General features: G+C 50.1%; 1 protein-coding gene and 1 long non-coding RNA gene across 2 annotated transcripts; one reads left to right on the top strand and one right to left on the bottom strand.

Annotated features, from left to right (window-relative positions):
- Positions 1 to 255: 255 nt before the first annotated feature.
- LOC135330605 (uncharacterized) lies at positions 256 to 13,061 on the bottom strand. The gene is made up of 5 exons (XR_010392581.1): positions 12,758 to 13,061; positions 10,444 to 10,605; positions 9,876 to 9,981; positions 3,477 to 3,610; positions 256 to 974 (listed from the first exon to the last, which is right to left on the bottom strand). It is a non-coding gene; the product is annotated as an uncharacterized LOC135330605 (long non-coding RNA).
- HOXB1 (homeobox B1) lies at positions 1,731 to 4,844 on the top strand. The gene is made up of 2 exons (XM_026106918.2): positions 1,731 to 2,643; positions 3,365 to 4,844. Exons 1-2 carry the CDS (start codon positions 2,037 to 2,039, stop codon positions 3,688 to 3,690), a joined length of 933 nt encoding a protein of 310 aa, XP_025962703.1. The 5' UTR covers positions 1,731 to 2,036; the 3' UTR covers positions 3,691 to 4,844.
- Positions 13,062 to 13,510: the final 449 nt, after the last annotated feature.

The raw sequence follows: 13,510 nt of genomic DNA on the forward strand, positions 1-13,510 counted from the left end.
AAAACTGCCTCGGGTCTAAGGTTTGGCTTAGGCTTCGCCAAGAGAAGTTTTATAGCAAATTTTTTGCCTCCATAACTCTGCAGTGGTGAGCTCTCTCGGAGCTAATTTTGAAACTCCAGAAGACAGCTGTATTTTAATGACATAAAGCATCCCCTTGATGTAACACTAGAGTGAGACCACGGTGGAAAATTATCAGACAATACGAAACAATTGGTTCAAGGCTGAAATAAACATCTATCCTTTTCTTTTTTCATTTTAAATCCATAAATCATCTATTGTAAGCATCGTTTAAATACAATACATTCAATTTAAACATGAACGCAATGTAATATAAAAAGCACTCCTGGAATCAAATTAGAAACCGATTTCTCCTACAAGGAGAATGACATGATAGTTGCCTTGCATCTTTATAATCACTTTCGTTGTTTTATGCAAAAAAAGGTTGTAGTGAGTTTCAGAGAGCATTTGTAACCTAAAATATTTGCTTCTTGAATATCTCAGCATCAGCAGAGTCCACAGAATAAATGAATAAACAGCCATGCAGCACTGGCAATAGTTTTCTCCTTATTCTTTTTATTGAAGGACGAGAAATGTAGCTGGCTAAAACTCACTTTTTCTCTCGGGGATTTAAAGGCGGGAGGAGGGTTGATGCCATGGCTGCCTGGTTTGCAGCTTCTTAACAAATGTTACCCCAACGTGTTGCATCAGCCAAACCCTGAACTAGAGAACGTGTTTATGCCTTTCAAAGTGAACTTTTGGCCTGAAAAAAGAAACCTTCCTGGTTCTTCTTAAAGGCTGAGTAACCAGTAAATATTCTGACAAGTAACAAATGACTGTGGGCGTCATATTGTTGGGTGCTCTTGTCTCCCCTCTGCTAACAAGTAAATAAATGTTGCCTACCTATGTTTCCATTCTATGAGCAGCGGAGTGGCCGGCTGAAGTCAGTGTCTTTCCACCTACTCATCAGCTGGACTCTGCTAGAGGAAAATTACAGTCTTACAACAGATTCGGGAAAAGATCAAACCAGGTTTGTAGCTGAAAGGCAGAGCTTAAGGTCCGAGCGTTAGTTAAAGCCCTTAAAAACATCTCTTGTTTTCAACAGTAAATACATAGATAGGGGCATGGATGAGTGGATGGATAAAAAGATATATAAGTTGATAGACACACAGATAATTTTTAGTTCCATTCCTCCTATTACTAAGCTGTGTATGGTATTTCTCCAACAAAAGACATTCTGTGTTCCTAACTTTATTTCATCGCCTCATTAGAATATTGATTTAATTACATTGCTTTTACCCACACTGGTTCTAGACACAAAGCCGGCGTGGCAAAATTAAAACATATGGGGCGCTTTTTTAATTTGGAGCTTTTCGTAGACCTCTCAGCCCAGAAAACTCCTAACACGTTTAAGCCACTTTACAGGGAAAGTTTCGAAATGGAGCAAAGGACATCTTTTTGCAGTTGGGGAAAAAAATCTCCCTATATCCTTCTCTTTCTTTTTTTTTTTTTTTTTTTTTTTCAGATGGAGCTAGGATTGGGGGGGGGGAACCTTTTTAAGTTGGGGGAAGGGGGAGTTGTGATGAAATTGGTTGATTGTATAACTTGCGGGCTTTTTTAGCACTTAAAACAGTCGTGGATGATTGTAATTCTTCCCCCAGTCCCCTCTTCCCCTCCACCTCCCCGCACCCCACCTCCCTTCTCTCTTTTAAAGTCTTTGAGGAAAGATTTTGACGTGTTCGTGTTGTTATCAGATTGATGGGCAGGGTTTGATTGAAACCCCTTTGTCATGCAAATGTCAGGGCCGTGATGGATGAGCTCAGATATCTGACAAACTTCGGGAGCCCCGCGCTCATTGGGCTCGGGGAGGACCACGTGGCCCCCGCCCCAGCCCCCAGCCCGGACCCTGCCGAAGGCTCCGGGCTTCGAGGGCTAGCGATGCATGGAAGGAAGTTTTACAGCTTTGACATACTATCTAAAGGTTGTAGGGCAGGCGGAATCCCCCCCAAAACAGGCTGACCCTCCTCCATCAGTGGCAGATGGACAATACTAGGATGAACTCCTTCTTAGAGTATGCAATTTGTAACCGTGGGACGGGCGCCTACCACCATTTAGAGCAGAGCTCCCCTTCCTTCCCCTCCTGCGCAGGTAGCCCCGCCAGTGACACGTTTAACGGCGACGGGCGCTTTGGCGCGGGAGGCAGCGCGGCCGCAGCCGCCCAGCTGCCCCAGCAGAGCCCCGGCTACCCCCCGCCCGCCGGGCGCGCCGTCCCCTTCGCGGGCGCTGCCCCCGCCGCCGGCTACCCGGCCCAGACGTGCAGCCCCAGCTACGGGCACCACCAGCTCTACCTCGGCCAGCAGGATGCGGACGGCGCCTTCTTCCCGGCGCCGGGGTACGCGGCCAGCGCGGCATCCGCGCTCGGCGCCCTGGCGGACGGCTACTGCGGGGCGGCGGCGGCCGCGGGGCAGTACCAGCAGCACCTTTACGGGCAGGAGCAGCCCAGCTATTTGCCCGCCGTTTACAGCAACCTCTCGCCTTCTCTAACCGAGGACAAGGACCCCGCGTGTCCCTCGGAGCCGTGCCCCAACCCCAGCGCCGCGCAGACCTTCGACTGGATGAAAGTGAAGAGGAACCCGCCCAAGACAGGTGAGTCCGGCGAGCGCAGAGCTTTGCGGGGATGGTCCCCTCCGGGGGAGGGACGCGAGAGACGGGGGCAGCGGTGCAGCCCTGCTGGTGAGGGTTGCCTTCCCTGGGGCTGGTGCTCAAGGCTCATTTTCCAGGGGAATGTGGATTCGTTTTTATTTAAACACTAGCCCAGTGCTGCCGAAAAGCCAGCTAGGGATATTCTAGACGCATCTGACGGAGGGTTCCTGAGCTCAGTTTCCCTCAGGCCTAATGCGATTTAAGCTCAGCTCGGAATAGGAAATGCTCCAGGCTTCCTGCTTCTTCCACAGTTGTGGCTTCCCTCTCCCCTATTGTTCAACTTCCTTCTCCACAATCTTCCTTAAATCTCAGGCTTCTCTCCTCCCCCCATCGCGGCCCTCGCCCTCCCCTTCCACTCCTTCCCACGCACGTTCAGGTTTCATGGCAGTTCGCAGGGAACACGGGGGATGGTGGCAAGGGAAGAGGGCAGCGCGGCAGAGCCCGGGGCTCTCTGTCCCTCGAGGTGATGTCCCCGGGCCGGGAAGCCAGCGACAGCTCGGGCGCCGGGGAGAGGACCGAGCTGCGGGGGGTGGAGGGACCAAATGCCCCGGAAACCAGGGGAGCGGGGGAGAGCCCGCCTGGTCCGGCGCCCACAGTGTCCCCGGCCCCCGCTAGGGAATTGCTTTTGGCTGCTCCTGCCCTGCTGGTGTTTGCTCGTTAACAGCTAAAGTGTCGGAGTACGGACTGCTGGGCCAGCCCAACACCATCCGCACCAACTTCACCACCAAGCAGCTGACGGAGCTGGAGAAAGAGTTCCACTTTAACAAGTATCTCACCCGGGCCCGAAGGGTGGAGATCGCTGCTACCCTGGAGCTCAACGAAACCCAGGTGAAGATCTGGTTCCAGAACAGGCGGATGAAGCAGAAGAAGAGGGAAAAGGAAGGTCTGGCCCCGGCTGCTGCTTCCAGGTCTGCGAAGGAAGCAAACGAAGCATCGGATCAGTCCAACTGCACCTCACCTGAGGCCTCCCCCAGCTCGGTGTCCTCCTGAGACACGTCCCTCAGAGGCACAGCGATCAACCCGGCCTGCTCGGACAGACACACGCGCGAACACGCGCCTCCCACGCGCAGCCCCGTCCACACGCCCACGCACCCGCGCGGAGGCAGGACACGTCCCCTCCGAGCAGCCCCTTCGCCTGCAGTCGTCACCCCACGTGCGATACCATTTCTCCTGCTTGCATTTCTCTCTCTTAATTTATAGACCCTCTGTAAAACACTGGACTCCAAAGGAGCAGCCGTGCCCTCATATATTCTTAGCAATAGCCATTTGTCTCAGGGACGTTTTTCCCTCTCCCTTTCCCTTCTCCCTCCCCGATAGGAACTGCACTTTCAACTACAGAAACTTTAAAACGAATTTAGTTCTCTCCCGTTTTTAAAATGTGCACAATGACTTTTGTCTGCAAGAATCCTACATTTGATGTATTTTTCCTCCCCACGAGAGTGTAAAAAGTTTTGAGTATTTTTTGTTTCTCTTTTGTTTACTCTTTGTATATCTTGGAATGAGATCTGACGTACCCAAAATGCTAGAAGCCTCTGGAAAGACACAGACAAACACTAGGCAAAAAGGCAACTCCTCTTCTACCAGTTTGCACTATTACTGCTTTACAGGGTCCTGCACGCTCTTCGACTACGGTTGTTGCTAGTCCTGGGGGAGAGAGGGCTGTGCTATCCGAGCACACGAGCTCAGGAGGCGGCTGACCTCGGGGTACTTCGGGCAACGGCCGTTGCCGTGCGAGGTGTGAACGTGCACGGGAACAAGGCTGCGGAGTGGGACAGCAGCTCTTGGCTCCCCCAGACGCTGATGGACGGACTGGTATTTATTGTATGTCTCGATAGCCTGAAGTCTTGAAACGAAGTAGCACGGTTCCTTGTACCCCCCACCCCCCTTAGGCTTACCGGAGTCCGATGAAAACATTATTTAACCACGGTTAATTGTTTCCCTTCCCCACGAGAAACTTTAGCGTAGAGCGAAATGAAAACCACGGAAACTTTCGTTAAAAGTGCTTTAAAGAGAAAAACGACATCGCGAAAAACTAGCGATTTCTTAATCGGATTCTCCCGTTTCCCCTCCGGTCCCTTCCCCGTGCTCTGTACTTTGAAATGAAACTACCTCAGTCTAATAAAGTTTACTTTTTCCACATGCAAGTCCTCGGCTCTGAGCGGAATGGAAATATCTCGGGTCCAGGGAAATGGGCGAGATGGGGAGGGGGGAGCCCGGAGACAGAGGGAGGAGGAGGAGGAGGAAGGAAAAGCCTCTGGCTGCTGCCAAAGCTCCCAAACAAAGCGCCCGATCCTGCTTCCCGCGATGCCCCCGAAGCGCCCTGGCAGCGGCAGGATTGGGCCCCGCTCTCGCCTCCGCTGCGCAGGCGGTGCAGAGCCCGGACGGCACCAGGTAGGAATGTGCCGCTCCTCACGTGCAGTTATTTTATAATGCAGAGGGTAACGAGGCCTGAGGTGACCAGAACATCATCCTCCTCCTCAGTGCAACCGTTCCCGGCACGGAAGCAAATCTGCCGTAGTGGAAGGGCATTAACTGGAACAAACTTGGGGTCCGGGATAGGGGAAATGCGAGTTTCGGAACAAGGAACAGTTCTGTAAAGTCGACGCAATGCAGAACCAAAATGAAACGTGAATTAGTTTTCTCCCGTAAGATTCCCAAATGCCCCCTGAAGGGAGCACGGGTGTTTTCTGGAGTGCGAGTAACGGACAAGAGCAGTTCGTGCACGGACTCGAGCCCGGGGCCCGCAGCGGGTATCCCCAGCGCGAAGGGGGGCAGAGCCTTGCTGCTGCCAGGCGGAGGGAGGAGGGAGGCAGTCCGGATATAGCTCTGACCTTTTTACCTCGAAACGCCTCTGGGATTTCTAAACAAGTAAACAGAGGGGCTGCCAGGAGAAACTATTGTTCTGGCTTCGTCAAATTTGCAAACCTTTTTGGTGGGGGCGTGCGTGGGGCGAGGAATGAGCAAAGTACCTGCTCCGACGGCAACCGGGTCCGGCCGCCCTGCCCCGCAGCGCCGCACGGCCCGGGCTCAGCCCCAGCCCGGCTCCTCCGAAGGTCCCCGGGCGACAGAGCATCGCTCTTCCCCCAGCGATACAATCTTCCACTATGTAATATACTTCCCTGCCTCGAAAGGAAAGATTTTGAGTGTCCAATTAGTCCAGAGATAAGAGAAAAAGGAGGGGGGAAAGGTGAAAAGAGGATTTTGTTACACTAGCAGTTTGCAAAACATCGGGGCCGGCGGGGGGAAGCGAAGGCAGCCAGACTGACTTTATAACCTGTTGGGGTGAGTCGGCTTCGTTTAACCTATTCGTTGAACCAATGTGGTTGAAGGTTTTGTTGATCTTAAGTGATTCGAACGGTCTCACTGAGACAGGGGTGTGCTCTTCGGAAAGCTCGTGGGTTTCCACCGCGAAGATTTTCTTCCCCGCCCGTGACTTCGGAGCCCGGCGGGCCCCCGGGCAGGCTGCGAAGGGGCAGGACCCCGCTCGCCGCCCGGCCAGGTGAGGAGGGACGCGAACCCGCTGGGGCCGGCCGGGCCCCGTCCAGCGCCCGGGGAAGAGCCGGGCGGAAAGGAGAGGACAAAAAGGAGGTTACTGGTGTGTCAGTGTGTCGGGCACAACAAAGGCCTCGAGGGCCATTTGAAACTCAAAGGGAGTCTCCGGAAGAGTCCGCAGAGACGGTGCCGCTGCGCCCTTACATATGTAGCCCCCTCCAGGCCTCCCCTCGCCGCTCCCTTTGCCCCCGTCGCTGCCAAGCCGCGTTTCTTTAACAACGCTACCGCACACAGCTAATCTCTTTTCCCCCCTCTCCCTCCGAGTTTCTCACGCTCCCTTTTGTCTCAAGAGCCCGAAACTCACTGCTGTGAAGCAGGAGCCGGCTGGAAAGGCCAAGCCAGGACAAGCGCAGCTGGGGGTCCCTCGGCCGGGAACAGATGCTCCTGGGAAGCAGCGAGGGACACACGTGGCCGCTCCGCGCTCCGAGAAGCAGCTCACGAGCGGGGGCTGCTGCTTGGCTACCGTGCAGGTACCTATGTAGCCGTGCGTGACGTGACCGCACACTCCTCACCAAAGCACATCGCGACAGACCACACCGAAAGACGCACACACGTGTCTCTGCAGACCTACGTGCCTAAGTCTCTTTCTATCTACATTCATCCCTATCTCCGAAGTTGGACACTATCAGACACTTCCCCAAACATGAGGGCTACCTAAACGCCTTTATTTTATATATATATATGGTGCACAACAACGTGGCTATTCGTAATCCTTTATACACCCATATCTGCAAATCTATTTGTCTGATGGTCCCTAGTACTGCATTTTTCATGAGCAGGAAAATTAGCCAAGTCCCCCTGTACATTCACACACAAAGCAACGTCTTAATGGAGATTTATTCCTTTAATATCCCAAAGGAAGGGGAAATTCCCAGTTAAAGAAAAGTAACGGTGTAAATTATTAATGGCAGTCGCCGCGCCGGAGCTGCGGTCCCCGTGCGGGAGGAGGGGACGGTGCGGGCAGGCCGCGCAGCTCCGCTCCTCCGGCTCCGCTCCCGGAGTGGAGACCCGGGGCGAGCGCCCGGCGCTCCGGCCCGGCGCGGCCATCTGTTCCTCACCCCTTGGTGAGAAATGTTTCTCCTCTCCCTAAAGCATTTGTTCTCACAATGTGGGGCCCTTTTGATCTCAGAAGAGGACATTCTATTAAAAAAAGATAATAGTACCCTGAAGACTTCCCTACTTTCAACTCCACTTTGCCGGCTGCTATTAACTCTGCTCCCGGAGCCTCTTTGCACCGAAGGTGTGAAGCGTTCCCGGGGGTCTCTGTCCGAGGACAAAAGCTCCCCTCGGTACCTCTAGTACAGGTGGGTCTGGCTCTTCCCAGCCCCTAGGAGCCTTTGACGCCTTGAAGTGGAGAAGAAGAGTCGAAGCCTTCTGGGTTTCTCCAAACATTTTCATGCAACAAAATTAGAAAGGAACCACCCCTTCCCCGGCTCCGCACCCAGCAAAACCAGAGCAGGACGGAGGAAAGACGTTTCCATCACACCGGCAGCAAGTCAGAACCGAGCTACGGTTTGATCCAACTTCTGCAAGCGGCACCCGAGGCTGCAAGGTGTCCACACACCTGCTTAAGTGCTAACATTTCCAAGGGAGTTGATACACCCTAAATCAGGTAAAAGAGGAGAGATTTTCATGCCTTACAAGTTTTCTCAGCGTTTTTGACGTGAGCACGTCTTTTAAGTGTCCCTCATACCTGGAGAACCAGGCAAAGGACCAGCAGCCGTGGGAAGTGCTGGGACAAGTGCCGCTACCCCCAGATCCCAGGGCCTGCTGGGACGTTCAGTCCGGACAGCCCTTCCCTGTCCCTGGGCAGCTTTGACCCCTGCTGCGCTGCCTCGGGAGCACATTACCGCTAGGTCCTGGGAGCTGGGCATATAAATATGTGTGTATGTTTATATAGATTCTATATAAGTAATGCATTTCATTTGTATTTATAGCAAATATATAGCATATTTATTTTGCAGGGCTGCTGCTGTTCAGGTCACCTGGATTTAAGTCGGGGGCCCCTCTGATCCACTGCTACATGTCTGACCTCAACTGTGATCCCCTCCTCACTTCCATGGAAAGGGCCACCCCACAGTGCAGTCCCCCCACTCCCGCATCTGCCCCCAGCCATTTGCTTTCACCAGCACAGATATTTCAGTGCTGACCAGCTTCAGGGCTGCTTTGCTCTCTTGGGCAGGTGAGATGAGGTCTGGGGTGGAAGAACAATTGCAGGAGTGTGCAAAATGTTTCCTTGCTCTTCAGAGGCCTCACCTATCCTGTCAGTTTACACTGGCCTGACAGCTCCATTTCAACCCCAGCCTTCATATGGACTCGTTCAATATTTACTCAGGCTGATGGGTTTGCTCAGAACTTGCCTCTGTCAGCCTTGCTCTGCCGGGTTCCCTTCCCCTCAGGCCCAGGTTCACACAAAGTTCAGCCTGAAATGAATTCACCCAAAGATGGGCCCAGCTTGGCCTGAGGACCAGCGATGGGGTCAAGCCTGGGTCTCTGTCCCAGCCAGCCCTAGCGAAGGCCAGCACTCAACACTCCCAGCTAGGAGGCTGCTTTGAAAAATTATTTGGGGTTAAAAAAGAAAAAGCGCTGGGCCAGGGAGGACACACCAAGAAAAGCTGGAGCTGCTTTTCAGTGCAGAGAGCACAGGTCAGCCCTTCCGGGAGGGTGGATAGTTCAGGGATGTTAACTCTGCCCGGGGGCCTGTGTGACAGTGAAGGTAAAATCCTGCAAATTCAGTATAATCATAAAAACTGCAGTGGGGAGCAAAAAGGTATATATATATGTATATAAGCATATATGAATAAATATAATACCTAATGTGCATATATAATATATGATATATAATATATACACATATATATTTATATATGTGTATCTGGTGGCAAGAGATTAAAACCTAAAACTGGGATGAAATCCAGGCTGATTTGCCTGAAGCAATGATGCCGAAATGGCTTTAGGTAACGACAAACTGAAATCTGCTTCAGCAACAATAACAAAAAGCCACCTTTTTAAAAGCCTTTCATCAGAAGAGCAAATCGAAATTTAATGCAAAATAGATAGGAAAAAGAGCATATCTGGAGAACTCCAAGGCCCCAGAGACAACATTTGGGGAAGGCATGAAGTTCTTTGTGAATTTGCAAAATGTTGCTCTGGGGCCAGACTTTAAAGAGGGCTCAGCGCTTATCAGGGTCCCAGAGACCTGAGATGCCTCGGGGATACGGTGGGAGCCAAAACTGCCCCTCTTGGGGAGGGGGGTGTCTGTGATAGAGGCCAGGAGATTTTTTTATTTTAGGAACCAGTTGGCTGGCTGAGCACCTGGCAAAAGGCCCCGTGCAAGTCTCCCAAAGGGCTGCAGTGAGTTTGGGGTCAGACCTGGTGTAGAAGCCCCCTCCGGAGAGATGTAGGGTCCCAGAGAGGGCTGAGGTTGTCCCCGGAGCCCACCCAGCTGCTGGGGTGCTCTCAGGTGTGCCCTAAGGCAAGAGAAACAGAAACCTAACTGCCTGTCTCTTTTCCTGTCTTCCAGCTTCCAAACAGATCTTCGAGATAAGATCCAAGTCGTTTGATGGCACGGACTTGGGATTTGTTCATTATAATATGAATATAACATCCCCTTATGAATTCACCTGTTTGGATGCTCTACCCGGAGTGCCCAGGTGCTGAGTCCTTCCCATACCAGCTCCCCTGATCCTGTAGATAAGTTCCTCAGATGGAGGCATCATAAACTGAAACCTAGGAAAGGGAACACACATAATAAATCCCTATCAAGCAGGCGAGAATTCCCGTTTGAGGGAATTATCTACTGCCCTGACGAATATTTGCACCCTTTCAATACCTTGGCAGAGCATCTCTGGGAACAAGGGGAATTTCAGGTCTATACTGTGAATCTACAGTCCTCATGCACAGCATTACAAACTGCAGTGCGTGAGGACAGGTTTCCTAGATGTCTCTTAGAATCACACACCAGGAAGGTGAACTCCCTTTTAGTGGTCGTAAAGCTAATCCGATGAGATTTAACAGATTTGTTAATGGCTATAAAATACTCGAGGTTATCGCAGTCCCTGTTGATTAAACAACTTGGCGAGGTGCCAAAATACAAGCGTTTTGATCGCAGAAAAAAGCGGGGAAGTGAGTGGGATCTTACACGGTTCTGCTTGTCTTCCCCCCCGGGAGTTAGTTCAGTGGAAATCTTACCTCGGACTGTCTTTATTTAATTTCTTCCTTCACTCATCAACGCCGCCCGGATCATTTCCTTTGCATTTCCCTCTCCCATTTCATCAGCGGGTGCTCAGAGTCTCCAGTGTTTTTTTGTCCACGTCTTCATAATCTTTTCGCTTGAGGCAACAACATACGGAGCTACACGTGGAAAGACAGCAAGAAAGCAGTGTTACCAAAAAAGAAAACAATATACCGCTTATTTCAAATAGAGAAGCTGGCAATGCATAAAGACGGTAAAATAAACTGTTTCTCTTCTAAAAACAAAGTACACTCTAACTTTTGCTAAGAGTTCAAAGAGCCCATGTTCTTGCCAAGCTAAAGGATCAGAACCACCGACAAAAAGCTTTTCCCAAGAATTTCCTTAATTTAGGTGAGAACATTTTCCCTCACGCGAAAAAGTGGCTTTTAACCCTGATTTTTTTTAAATTACTATGTCTCGCAGAAAGGAAGGAAATAATACATATTTTTGTGAGTTACTACTACATTTGTCTGTGTGATTTACCCTGAACATGACACACCTGAAAATATTGGTACTGCTGGCATACTTGAAATACAGTTCCCAGTCTGAACCCTTTTTGCTCCAATTGGCATGTTAAATATCCACGGATTTGTTGTGTACTTTATCACATCACACAGCGCGGAAACACTGAGTCGAACTCTTTTATTATAGAAAAGTATACGAGAAAAATGCTTTCTTAATGACACTTTAATTGTGTTTCCTATGGAAGGATTCGAGAAAGTCCGTATTGAAATGCCAATAGACGGAGTGAAGAAAATATAAGGCTCCTTCTAACAGCCGGAGATGTTTTAAGGATCTTTAAGGATTTCAAAGGCAATGCTTGGTTCTTGATAAACCACTCCACGGTGTGCAAACAAAATGATTTTTTGCCCATCACTCCTACATACAGAACTCATCAAAAGGGTCAGGGCGTTACAGGTTGGCGCTACGCTCGGGTTTGTTGCAGTTTTTCGGAAACCCATGACAAGAGAGCTGGGAGCCTCGGTGTCCCGGGGCGCCGGGACGCGCAGCCCCCGCCCCGGGCAGGCTCCGCCGCCGCCGCCGCCGCAGCCCTGCGCCTCCCGGCCCGGCTCCAGCCCTGCCACCGCGGCGGCACGGGCCATTTCCCCAGCCAGCTGTAAGTAACTATTGCAGCTTTATCGAAACGATAACGGGGAAGTGGAAGCCCTTCCCTCTGCCCCTTTTGTATCATCGATATCCATTCCTTCTATAGTTTCCAAAGGATAAATCCCGTCCTAGCTAGACTTCCCCCAGCTAAACAGATGATCTTACTGCCTTCCAAATTTTTTTCCAGCTCCTCTTTTCTTTAACTTGTTATTCTTTGCGAGTTGAATGGTACAAGAATGTTTTCTTCGTGCATTAAAAATTGTCCTAAATTATTTCTCAATAAAAGATCAAAAGTGGTGGGACCATTTGTCTCCCATAATTATTATTGGAGGGGATCTTCTAAAGACAAAGAAGTTTATTAGAATCATTCTCTGCTTTCCCTTTTGTCCATTTTCTCTATGAAGGCTCTCTCCTCTTTATTATTAATGGATTTGGCGAAGCTTTTCTGCAGTTTGTAGGAATATGCTAGCAAATGAAAGCATCTCGTTGATGGATGAGGAGCTGGGCTTTAAATCAGTCCCTACTGATACAAATTATTTTAATATGCCCTTTTTATGATTTATTTCTCTTTTATGAAGTAGTGAGCTATGTTGTAAGACTTGATTATGGAGTCTGGTTGCCTGCAAAGTTAAAAAGTCTTGTAGGGGAGCTTTTTTGAATGGCTTATTACAAATTCAGAGCATTCACAACTGGGTTGCCAAGGTTGTGTGTATCAAGGAAAAGTAAATCTTTTTTTCCTTGACCCATACCCTGCCTCTCCTACATGCTTGATAGGAAATTGATAGTGCCATGAAAATCATTTCGCACTCTTTGTGCATTTAATATCGTCTCTGCTGCTTCATCAGAAAATAGGAATAATATAATCTAAAAACAAAATTTGTATTTTCTCTCAAGATAATAAGGGGAAGAAGGCAGAGAAAGACTAAGATAGGATTTTGTACTGTGCACCCTATTCCCCAGGAAAGTGAGGCTCTCACTGCACTAGGTGCTGTGGATGAGAGATGCTCTTTGCTCCATACAGCTTATAGTCCAAGACATCAAAGGTATCATGGTTAGCTGGGCTGTCTCAAGTGGTTTCTGCCCACTGCTGTAACTCCAGCAGCTGAGGTGGCTAGGAGTGAATTGCTGATCCTCAGGGGCCTGTGTTGGACCAAGCCCTTTTACCTGTTCCTGAGGATGCTGTAGTCAAGTTCCGTGATCCTCAGTTGTTTGTGAACACGCTGGTGCTGGAAGTGAGCGTGCAGCAAGTTTTGCCTGCAGAAAGGATCGTCTGAGCACTCCCTGAGGACAGCTTGAACAAAGTCCATTTGAACAGCTGATGAAGGTAGTCCGAGGTCAGCTGTCTGATGCTGTACAGAGCGACAGAGCCCAAGCACAGGAATCTGCAGTTCGCAGGCAGTGCCAAGCTTGTAAGGATGATACCCTCTTCAGCCTTTGAGTCAGATGCAGAAGAGGGTATTTGTTAAGGACTTGAATTTTTGCAATGTCTTTCACCTGCTGTGTTAAGCTTTGTCCGGTCATACATGAAATACACCAAGAGCACTGTTTTAACTAGCCTGTGCTTTTCTGTCATCATCAGCGCTGGACATAAATCAACTGCAGAGTCTTGGCTATGAAAGGTATGACTGGAACCTCATCTGGCTTGCTTAACTGTCTCTGTGCCAAGACCTCAATACCCCTGCTGTGCTGGACCATATTCCAGATGAAGCACATTATATTAACTGGCTTTGGTGGTCATCATCGCTCAGTGAGGAGAAACATTCATAAAAGCAAAAGATGAGGATATATGTCACTGAACTAATGCATTTGATGCACGCAAAATATCCGTTCAGCGCCTGAGTGCCTTTTGGGCTCTGTCTCTGCAAGATCAGAGTATTTCAGGTCAATATCAGCAGCGTTTCAACAGCTTATCAGTCT

Source organism: Dromaius novaehollandiae, chromosome 22 (genome assembly GCF_036370855.1).
Source record: "Dromaius novaehollandiae isolate bDroNov1 chromosome 22, bDroNov1.hap1, whole genome shotgun sequence".
Classification (NCBI taxonomy): domain Eukaryota; kingdom Metazoa; phylum Chordata; class Aves; order Casuariiformes; family Dromaiidae; genus Dromaius; species Dromaius novaehollandiae.

Excerpts from the sequence above, each read along its gene's own strand:
- HOXB1 (XM_026106918.2), top strand. The coding sequence starts at position 2,037 with ATGGACAATACTAGGATGAACTCCTTCTTAGAGTATGCAATTTGTAAC. Across the intron at positions 2,644-3,364 it reads GAGGAACCCGCCCAAGACAG|CTAAAGTGTCGGAGTACGGA; the intron begins GTGAGTCCGGCG and ends GCTCGTTAACAG.